The following is an 11405-nucleotide window of genomic DNA, read 5'->3' as shown; positions in this document are numbered from 1 at the left end:
TCTCACTCTGTCACCCAGACTGGAGTGCAGTGGTCGATCCTGGCCACCACAGCCTCAACCTGCTGGGCTCCGGCGATCCTTCCGCCTCAGCCTTCCGAGTAGCGGAATTACAGGCATGCGCTACCACGCCCGGATGATTTTTTGATTTTATTGTAGAGATGAGGTCTTGCTGCCCAGGCGGGTCTTGAACCCCAGGGCTCAGGCAATCCACTCACCTCAGCCTCCCAAAGGCGTGGGATTTCAGGCTGAGCCACTGAGCCCGGCAGGATTAATGTTTTAATGTTTAAGCAGAACACCAAGCGATTTAGTTTTAGAATGCTTAACTTTATATGAACTGATAGAAACAGAAAGGTATCAGAGCTATTATAACAAAATAGTGGATACCTCTCAATGATGAAATGAGAGGGAAATTTTCTTCTTTATAACTGTCTGTATCATTCAGAATTTTTACTACGTATATGTATTTTACTTTATTTATTTATTTTTTTTGAGTTGGAGTCTCACTCTGTCACCCAGACTGGAGTGCAGTGGCCATTTCCGGCCACTGCAGCCTCAACCCGCTGGGCTCCGGCGGTCCTTCGGCCTCAGCCTTCCAAGTAGCTGGAACTATAGGCGCACACTACCACGCTCGGTTAATTTTTTTAAAAATTTATTGTAGAGATGAGGTCTCGCCAAGTTGCCTAGGCAGGTCTCGAACCCAGGGGCTCAGGCCATCCACTCACCTTGGCCTCCCAAACCACGGGATTACAGCCAGAGCCACCGAGCCCGGCCGTATATGTATTCATTCATTTATTTATTTATTTTATTTGAGTTGGAGTCTCACTCTGTCGCCAGACTGGAGTGCAGTGGCCGCTTCCAGCCACCGCAGCCTCGACCTACTGAGCTCCAGCAATCCTTCTGCTCAGTCTTCCAAGTAGCTGGAACTACAGGCGCGCGCTACCACGCCCGGCTAATTTTTTGATTTATTGTAGAGATGAGGTCTCGCCTGCCCAGGTGGGTCTCAAACCCGCCGGCTCAGGCAATCCACTCACCTCAGCCTCCCAAAGGCGTGGGATTACAGGCTGAGCCACCAAGCTCAGCTCGCCCAGCTAATTTTTGATTTATTGTAGAGGTGAGGTCTCGCCAAGTTGCCCAGGCGGGTCTTGAACCCTCAGGCTCAGGCATTCCACTCACCTCAGCCTCCCTAAGTGAGGGATTACAGGCTGAGCCACCGAGCCCAGCTATATATGCATTTTTAAAAATCAACCTCTCTCCATCTCCCATTCTCTCAGTCTCTGATAACCACTATTCTACTCTCTACTTCTTCCGAGATTGAGCTGTATTCAGGGTGGTATGGCCATAGTACTTCAATGAATTATTCTTATAATGAAGGAAAAAAGCTACTAACCAGAAGAAATTATCAACAAGTCTCTTGCCCTCTTGAAACAAAAAGAAAAAAGTTTTCAAAGAAAGACAAGAAAAACTTCAGGTTTTTCAGGGACAGCAAGAAAGTTATCAAAAGATAGTTAAGAAAGAAAAATAACCTAGGAAATAAATTTACTTTTCTACTTAAAAGAAAAATTCCATTGAGAGAGCAATTCTGTATAACAGAATTGAATTTTAGAGCTGAAAAGGACTTTAGCAGTTGTCCAGATCAATATATTCACTTTATGGATAAGAATAGTGAGATCCAGATGGTAAAGAGACATGCCAAAGGTTATCCAGAAATTTAGTTACCAGCACAGGGATTCTCTTCTAATTTGCTAAATTTAGAAACTAAGCAACTAAGCTTATTTGCACATCTAAAGATAAACAGGCCATGACAAAGGCTGAGCAGAACTCTTTGTGAAGCAGCAAGCATATCCTTTGGAAACTGGACTTTGATCCAAGTTTTTGTTGTTGTTGTTGTTGTTTCTGCCTTAACTCCTAGTTCTTGGCTGGGTTCCTCATTAACTGATGGGGCTGCCCAACTGAGGGGTTCAAGACAGGTGCTGCATTAGCAGCAGAGTTAATTATATGCTCAGGGGAAATCTTTGGCTTTATTAGAAAATCAATTTTGTTCTTGATCATTTTCAAGAGTGTCCTTTATTTTTAAGAGGACTGTTCAATCAAATTATAGAGTCAAGCCTTTCAGGGAAAGGAAGGGACAGCAAATTTACCTGTTTAAAAAAAAGAGAAGCTGGGCTCGGTGGCACAGCTGTAATCCCAGCACTTTGGGAGGCTGAGGTGAGTAGACTGCCTGAGCCCGCGGGTTCAAGACCCGCCTGAGCAACTTGGTGAGACCTCATCTCTACAGTAAAATCAAAAATTAGCTGGGCGTGGTAGCACCAAGTAGTTTCTGCTACTTGGAAGGCTGAGGCAGAAGGATCGCCGGAGCCCAGCAGGTCGAGGTTGCGGTGGCCGGGAGCAGCCACTGCACTCCAGTCTGGGTGACAGAGTGAGACTCCAACTTAAAAAAAAAAAAAAAGAGAGAGAGAGAGACACACACACACAAGGTAGATCACAGCTCCTCTACTGGGATGACCACAGGTGGTGCAGGTTTGTTAAAGTAGAGGCTGTTCAAACCAGTAAATTCACACAGTTCATGTTGCTACCCACAACAGATACCTTGCTGTCCAGGAGAAGGTTGTCTGGTTTGATGTCTCTGTGGATGAATCCAAGTTGGTGAATGGAGTCTATGGCTAATACTGTTTCTGCTATATAAAACTGAGTCTCCTCTTCTGTAAGAGTGTCTTTTTTCATCAACAAGGTCATCATGTCCCCTGGAACAAGATACAAAGCCACCACACACACACACAAATAAACAACATATGAGTAAGTACCAGTTTTCAAGTCTTCCCTATCTGCCAACATAAGGCAGCTAAACAGACCTTTGCTGGGTTCCAGAGATTGACCCATATTGCCAATATGAAGGGAAACGCTAAGTAGTGGTTTTAATACTTAAAAGGTAAAAATCACAGCCACAGACAGCAAAGTATGTTCATACCTAAGTTAGCTAATGTTGACCACTAAGCTGTGATTTCTATTTCTACTTTTGTGAGAAAAAAGGAAATTTCTCCCATATTTTAAAAAAAGTAGTACTTGCTTAGGATGATTTTTTTGCAATGGGGGAGAAGCTACTCTACTTTTTACTTTGTACAAATACCTACAAACTTTACATATAGAACTAATGGCACTTCTACATAACTGTACCGCTGTTGCTACAGAGAGAGGCTGAAATGCCAAATAAAAATATTGTACCACTGTTGCTACAGAGAGAGGCTAAAATATCAACAGTTGGGAGGCTGAAAATAAGCTTTCTAGCTTTTATTCACAAAACACTAGAACACAAACTGGAACTTGGACCAGGCGTGGTGGCTCAGCCTGTAATTTTAGCACTTTTGGAAGGTTGAGGCAGGAGGATCACTTGAGCCCAGGCATTTGAGACTAGCTTGGGCAACATAGCAAGACCTCATCTCTATAAAAAATAAAAAAATTAGTCAGGTGTGGTGACACATGCCTGTAGTCCCAGTTATCCAGGAGGCTGAGGCGGAAGGATTGCCAGCCCCAGAAGTCAAGGCTGTGGAGAGCTGTGATCGTGCCACTGCACTCCAACCTGGGCAACAGAGTGAGACTTCCATTCAAAAAAACCCCCAAAAAACAGATGGGACTTAAGTAGCAAAGCATTAGTCAACAAAAGCTAAAAATGAACTGAAAATGCTATACACTAGAATGTGCAACAACACATTCAGAAATATATACTGAATACCTTTCGAGATCAGTGTTCTTTTCCTCTAATGTTTTATTATAGGTATTTAAATGTACACCAGTACCCTTTTATGTCACTTTTAAAACAGAGTATCAGCATTTTAGCAGTTAAAAGGTAACATTTTTAATTTTCTGAAAAGTCAAAAATTAATTATTTCTGCTTAATATCAGCAATATAAAATGGCAGAAAAAGATTCAGATCCTAACTCAACAGTTAGAAAAGCAAAGAAAATATGCATAAGTAGTTTAAAGTTAAGAGAAACAGGAAAGACTAAGTTTAGACCTCACATAAAATCACTTATGTTAGAAAACAAGGAAAAGAGAAGGAAATCTCTGATTTTAATACAGCATCATAGCTGGGCTCGGTGGCTCAGCTTGTAATCCCGCGCCTTTGGGAGGCTGAGGTGAGTGGATTGCCTGAGCCCGCGGGTTTGAGACCTGCCTGGGCAGCGAGACCTCATCTCTACAATAAAAAAAAAAAAAAAAAATCAGCCGGGCGTGGTAGCGCATGCCTGTATTTCTGGTTACTTGGAAGGCTGAGGCAGAAGGATTGCGGGAGCCCAGCAGGTCGAGGCTGCGGTGGCCGGGAGCAGCCACTGCACTCCAGTCTGGGCGACAGAGTGAGACTCCAACTCAAAAAAAACAAACAAACAAAACAAAAAAATACAGCATCATGCTGCTTTTAAAATTTCATTTCATTCATAACTTTATCTTTTGTGTTCTCGGGGAAAAGTAGATATTTATTCCCCTCTGGCAAAAATTAAACCCTTTTAAATGCTCTTTTTTTTGTCTTAAGACTCGACAACTATGATTCCCTAATCACTCCTGGCGTCATTTAGTCTGAAAGCACACTAGGGATGGGACAGTATACTCAGCTGCTCCCCCACTGAGGGAGCTGTGTGGCCTTAGCTCCATGACCCAGGAGAACAGCCAATGGCCTTACCCGTGCGAGCTTGCCTAGATGATCAGAGAGCTCATGCCAGATGGTCTGTGGCTCTGCAGGCCAGCTCTACTGAGTACAAAGGACATGGTCCAGGAGACATGAGAAGCTATGGAAGATGGTACAGGTAAGGCTTTACTGGTGACCAAGCTGGCTCTTACTCCTATTTAAGAATTAGCATCAAGATTTTAAAACATTTCTCCTCATTCTACCCTTTTCTAACCTTTAAAAAAAAGTGTCGATTACCCTAGATCTAAGGGTTGTCACAAGATCAAAATACTATGCCACAATTATATTTGCTTTGCTAAGAACCAAAAAGGAAAAAGTTTTCTTTCTTTTCTACCAGAGTTTGCTCAAAGTTCATCTGCTCACTGAGAAACAGACTATGTTCCTCAGAACAGATGGGATGTTCTGTTTTGGGCTTACTTTGGAGCTGTCTTAGGAGATGCACATGCTGAGTTCCAGAAAACTTGAAATCTCAGAAATGAGAAATTGGTTCTGGGTACTAATATAGGTAATAAGAAATTCACTCCTTATTCACATGTTATATTTTTAAAAACAAGAAAGTTGGAGCGAGCAGAATATTATAGCTTCAATTTTGTCACTTGGGCAACTTATCACACACGATTCACATTGACAGGAATACAGGCAGAGCCCCCTAGTTTATTCCCACGTGTTTAAGATAGAAAAGGAAAAGAAAGCAATATCCATCTGAAATCATGAGAATGAATGAAAAGGTTACTTTTATGGCACTAAGATTGCAGAAAGGTACCCCAGCACAAGACGGGTTACTGACCTCCTTAATTGACCTAAAAAAAGATATAGAAAGCAACTTTGTGAGCACAGTCAAAAGTAGAAGAAGAGTTAATTGTTGATGTGAGAGAAAGGAACCACAGAACAAAAAGGAAAAATGACCTTTCATCGTCAAGTAATTACCTCCAGGCAGGAACTCCATGATTAGGTAGAGGTTTAGCTTATCCTGAAAACTATAGAACATTTTCACAACCCACAAACTGTCTGCCTCCACTAGAATGTCTCGCTCCGCACGAATGTGGCCAACCTGGAGGTATATGCATTTGATTAATAACAAGCCTTGCTCTGCTTTATTAGATTGTATATTTGTTTAAACAATGTAAATATTGTTTTGAGTATTTAATTGTGAGGATGCAAAACATCTAATTTCTGGTTAGGCAAACGTATTAACTCAAAATTGACAACATTTGACTTGAAGATATTTGGTGATGAAAACTTGAGTGATGAAAGGCTTTTAAAAATGGCAAAATGAATGGTCATACTGCAAACAGCAACTTTAACGGTGCTATAAAAATGAACCTCTAATTAGTTCAAATTAACACTCTTTTGCACATATTTTTGTTCTAATAATCTTCTATGATAAAATATGTCCCCAAGGTGAAACTCTAAATAAGTCTTCCCCTCACGTATGCAATGACATCTGCCATGACAGAGCCCCAGTTGATAACCCTAGAATGCTATGATGTCACAGCATTAGTTCGCTACTATGCACACAGTATGTCCTCAACCAGTTCTTACAGAAGTGAAATATAAGAACACCTAAGAAAAATTAGACATTCAAAATTAATAGCATTTCCAGTTTTCTACTTTTATTGAAATATCTAGCAAAGGAGATCAAGTTGAAGACAGTCTGGGAGAACTAGCATTAATTACTATGTTAAAATAATGATTTATTGTCAAATTTACCTTATTTACTTTAAATATAGTATAGTAACCAAAATACCTCTGCATTGTCATCAAATTTCACTCCTCTTCCTTTTTTTTTAAGTGTCACAAGATCCAAATTGAATTTGAATCATATCTAAATGTATTAAGACCCAGTGCAATTCTTAAATAGTGGTTTTGGCTTTAACATATGCTACAAATCTCGTTTTTTCAATATGTCCTAAGGTAAAAGATGTACCAAGGTTCACAAACTGGCACTTCTGTTGGCAAATTTAGCCCGTGGCTGCCCTCTGTTTAATACAATGTTTGACCCAGTGCCTGTTTGTCTTAATAGAGAGTCTTCAGCAAGACCAGGCACTCTTCATTACCCTTACATTTGGGCACAGATCCCACTCTCTCTTATGTTACACAAATCTTGCCACAGTCTTCCATGCCAACCGAGGCATCTGAGTTTACATATTTGAGTTTTCAGTCTCTATTAAAATTGTTCTTTGGGAACCTTTTTAAAAGTTTCAATTTTACAGAAAACTTACATTTTACAACTGTATTTATGGTATAAGGGTGGGAAAAAAAGGACAATAAATGTGATAGAGAACCATGAAGAAGTCAAGTAAAGCATCTGCTTTTACTTGACCTTAATATAGAAGCAAAGCTTTTTGGACCAATAATGCCCTTTGCTGACCTGCAGTCATGGCTATGACCCAGTCACTACTAGACACTAATAGTGCAAAAAGCAGCCTTCACCTGCCTATCTCCCCTGCTGCCCGTTAAGGACTACTGCAGGGAGGCACCTGTCACTCACCAGGAGGACAGAACTGTGACTGCGACATATCCTGTTTGTCAAGGGAAAATTACAGTCACCATGAACACTCCTTGCCCTTCTCTCCTGAGGGTGAAACAGCAGTAAGAAATCTCAAAATCTAGAATTGGAGTCAGCTGAATATAAGGAATATAAGATGAGGGAGGGAAGAATCAAAGGTGCAGCTCACAAAAAAAGTTTCTCTTTCCCCCATTCCATAAATATAATGGGCTGGGGTGCAAGTTACTGTTCCAGGTACTAAGAAAGAAGAGATAAAAGCCAAACTTTTGTTCCATCATTAACAGTGTACTGGCATCACAATCGAAGGTCTGCCTTTTACACTGGAAGCATCAGAAACTACCTAAATTCCAATGCTTTAGCCTCTAAAATATTCCAAATAGCAAAAATTTCCAGTCTATGGAGCAGAATAATAATCTAAACTCAGTGGCAGATTTAATTTTTGTTCAGTTTAGTAAAACCAAACAAAAAACAAATTTTCTTCTGGATAAGGTACCTAAAACTACAAAAAGTCTCTGAATCTAAACTCTGACAGCCCTACCCAAAAATGTTGATGGATTTGCACTGATATCCTTCCAACTTTCACCTAACACAAATCTGATGCATGCTTCTTCAAGATGGCTGACCTAGGCAGAGTCTAAGGCCAGAGACCTTACTTAACTGGCCCATCCTGAGTTCAAACATAGGAAATTGAGCCCATCAGCTAAGGTGAGCTAAACAATTAAGTTAATGTACCATTTAATGCACACATTAATGTATCAGAAATCATAATTCTAACAGACTTTCTTTTTACTTTCATTCAGAAAAATTTTAGAAACCTATTTTGAAGAAGGTACCAATATTTGAGAAAAGGTTCTTACATAGCATGTTTGGATCATCCTCTGTTTCCATGGCACATGATATGTAGAATTAGTTAACTCTGAAAGTCATAATATGTGCTTCTCTTTATAATTTTATTCTCACTGCTAATTATTTGATAAAGAGATGTTTTAAGCCTTAGTTAAAAATCTTAAAAAATAGGTCTTGTAAAAGTAAAACTAACTCATGAAATGTAAACTCAATGCAGAAGCTTTGTATTTTCCTTCTCAAGACTAACTGAAACTCATTCCACATAACACACTCTACCACACACTAATTTTTAGGTAATATATAAATAGGGCTCCTGTGCATTTTAAATAAGACTGATGTGAGCATAAACAATAATGTCTGAAGATTTACTGCCCAAGTATCTGACACTCTCAACTGAAATTCCTGAAAGTCTAAAGCTTCTGGGTAACAAACGAAAATTAAAGAGAAAACAAAATTTCCAAATGTTCAGGTGGCACTTAAGTGAAGACAGAGAAGACTCAGTGATTATGTACCTCCTCTAAAGAGGCAGAAAGGACAGATGTAGGACCAGCCTCTATCCTCGTTTCTGGGCTCTCTATCGAGAATGCTCCTTGTCACAGGGTCTCTCTTTGCATTCCTGTAACACTGAATTCTTCACAGGATGTTTGCAGTCATCACTCACTGCAATCTGTTCTTAAGCAACTAGCTAAATGAAACTAGATTCACAGAAATCCTGTTCTTGCTTTCTTTAATATACTGTACACTACTTAAAACCTTATTTATTTTGCAAGAAGTACTTATGCACCTTATAGACCTATTTACAAAGTGGGTTTGGGTTTCATAAAGTGTTCTTTTTTTTTTTGAGTTGGAGTCTCACTCTGTCGCCCAACTGGAGTGCAGTGGCACGCTCCCGGCCACCACAGCCTCGACCTGCTGGCTCCGGCGATCCTGCCACCTCGACCTACTGGCTCCGGCGATCCTGCCGCCTCAGCCTTCCAAGTAGCTGGAACTACAAGCGTGCGCTACCACACCCGGCTAATTTTTTTATTTATTGTAGAGATGAGGTCTCACCAAGTTGTCCAGGCGGGTCTCGAACCCATGGGCTCAGGCATTCCACTCACCTCAGCCTCCCAAGGTGAGAGATTACAGGCTGAGCCACCGAGTCTGGCTAGTGTTCTTAATCATTAAAAGAATTTGCATTATTCTGCCATTTCCATCATATTTTTCAAATCCATTCAAAAATTCTAAGACTGGTCTTTTCTTGGGCAGTGATGAGCTACTCTGAAGACCCAACTTTGGTTTAGGTATACAAAATGAAGCAAATTAAGATTTTTTTTTAGATTGTAAATTCCAGAATCTAATTCCCAGTTCTTAGTTCCAAGGTGTACACACAACTTCTATTCCTTAGCATTTGGTAAGAAACATACTAGTATATGAAGTATGACCTCAAAAAAAGGCTCTCGTGACAAAGACGTCTTATAATCAACTGGAAGGCACAAATACCAGCTGCTTTTCTAGTAGGTTTTCAACTTTAAAAAGACTGCATATAAACCGGGCTCAGTGGCTCAGCCTGTAATCCCACGCCTTTGGGAGGCTGAGGTGAGTGGATTGCCTGATCCCGCGGGTTCGAGACCCGCCTGGGCAACTAGGCGAGACCTCATCTCTACAATAAATCAAAAATTAGCCGAGCATGGTAACGCACGCCTGTAGTTCCAGCTACTTGGAAGGTTGAGGCAGAAGGATCGCCAGAGCCCAGCAGGTCGAGGATGCAGTGGCTGGGAGCGGCCACTGCACTCCAGTCTGGGCAATAGGGTGAGACTCCAACTCAAAAAAAAAGGCTGCATAAAACCTATAGGCACAAGTGTACCTTTAAATATGTAACTGCTTCTTTGTAGGGGGAAAATTAGTATTACATGTATAGCCATACATCACAGAACTAAAGAAAACTGAAATAAAAATACATATTTCAATTAAGTAAAAACAGTAGTTTTAATAGACAGGAATTTGTAGGCTGATTAAAAAGCACTGCTCCAACTGTGTTTTACCTGCTCTTTTTCAAGCATATCTGCTTTACGGAGTATTTTCATTGCATACACGTGCCCGGTATCTTTCTTCTGAACAAGCCGTACCTAAAAAGTTGTAAAAAAAATGTCAAGTCAAAAATTCACACCACCAAGTGAATGCTTTCAAGTGTCATAGGAAGTAATAATTAAACTGAAAAAGCATTACAATTTTAACATAAGTAATTAACAGTAGCAAAGCAAAGGAAAATGCTTTTCATTTGTTCCAATATGAACACATTACATACAGCAAAGTCAATGCTGCAAATATCTTCAAATATCTTTCCATCTGAACAGCTATGGCTCCCTGATTTAACAAACAAATCGGGGTCAGGCGAGGTGGCTCACACCTATAATCCTAGCACTTTGGGAGGCCCAGGTGAGAGGATTGACTGAGTACACAGGTTCGAGACCAATCTGGGCAATTTGGCAAGACCTCATCTCTACAATAAATCAAAAAAAATTAGCCAGGCACGGTGGCACAAGCCTGTAATTCCAGCTACTTAGTAGGCTGAGGCAGAAGAATCCCCTGAGCCCATTGGGTCGAGGCTGCAGTGACTGTGAGTGTGCCACTGCACTACAGCCTGGGCGACAGAGTGAGACTGCAGCTCAAAAAAAAAAATCTAATTTAAAATCTTCAGTTTCAGCCGGGCTCGGTGGCTCAGCCTGTAATCCTGCGCCTTTGGGAGGCTGAGATGAGTGGACTGCCTGAGCCCGTGGGTTCGAGACCCGCCTGGGCAACTTGGCGAGACCTCATCTCTACAATAAATCAAAAAATCAGCCGGGCATGGTAGCGCATGCCTGTAATTCCGGCTACTCAGAAGACTGAGGTAGCAGGATCGCCAGAGCCCAGCAGGTCAAGGCTGCGTTGGCTGGGAGCGGCCACTGCACTCCAGTCTGGGTGACAGAGTGAGACTCCAACTCAAAAATAAAAATTAAGATAAAAAAATTAATAAAATAAAATAAAATCTTCAGTTTCAAACTTAAGGGCTCATTAAACTATTGGCAAATGCCATCCAGACAGCTCAGAAAACCTAAGTAAATGATTACAACAACATTTAAAACAAAAGTAACAGGGTACATGGTGGCATGCACATGTAGTCCCAGTTACTAAGGAGGCTTGAGCCCAGGAGCTCTGGGTCTGTAGTGCGTTATGCCAATCAGGTGTGTGCACAAAGTTCTGCATCAATATGGTGACTTCTCAAGCACATGGGAACAACCAGTTTGCCTAAAGAAGGGTGACACTGGGACAAGTTAGAAATAGAGCAGGTCCGCCGGGCTCAGTGGCTCAGCCTGTAATCCCGCACCTTTGGGAGGCTGAGGTGAGTGGTGCCTG

General features: G+C 41.2%; 1 protein-coding gene across 2 annotated transcripts in view; it reads right to left on the bottom strand.

Moving 5' to 3' along the window:
* The window catches only part of STK38 (serine/threonine kinase 38), a 54650-nt gene that overhangs the window by 19291 nt on the left and 23954 nt on the right, over positions 1-11405 (bottom strand). For both annotated transcript variants that reach the window (XM_008062991.2, XM_008062992.2), the window contains exons 5-7: positions 10055-10138; positions 5603-5726; positions 2587-2741 (exon numbers count right to left, since the gene is read on the bottom strand). In XM_008062991.2, the coding sequence (XP_008061182.1) occupies positions 2587-2741; positions 5603-5726; positions 10055-10138 (363 nt within the window). The remainder of the gene's footprint in view (positions 1-2586; positions 2742-5602; positions 5727-10054; positions 10139-11405) is intronic.

This window comes from Carlito syrichta, unplaced genomic scaffold (genome assembly GCF_000164805.1).
Source record: "Carlito syrichta isolate Samal-C Ts95f unplaced genomic scaffold, Tarsius_syrichta-2.0.1 Scaffold306319, whole genome shotgun sequence".
NCBI classification, from domain to species: domain Eukaryota; kingdom Metazoa; phylum Chordata; class Mammalia; order Primates; family Tarsiidae; genus Carlito; species Carlito syrichta.
This window is presented reverse-complemented; position numbering and strand designations above follow the sequence as displayed.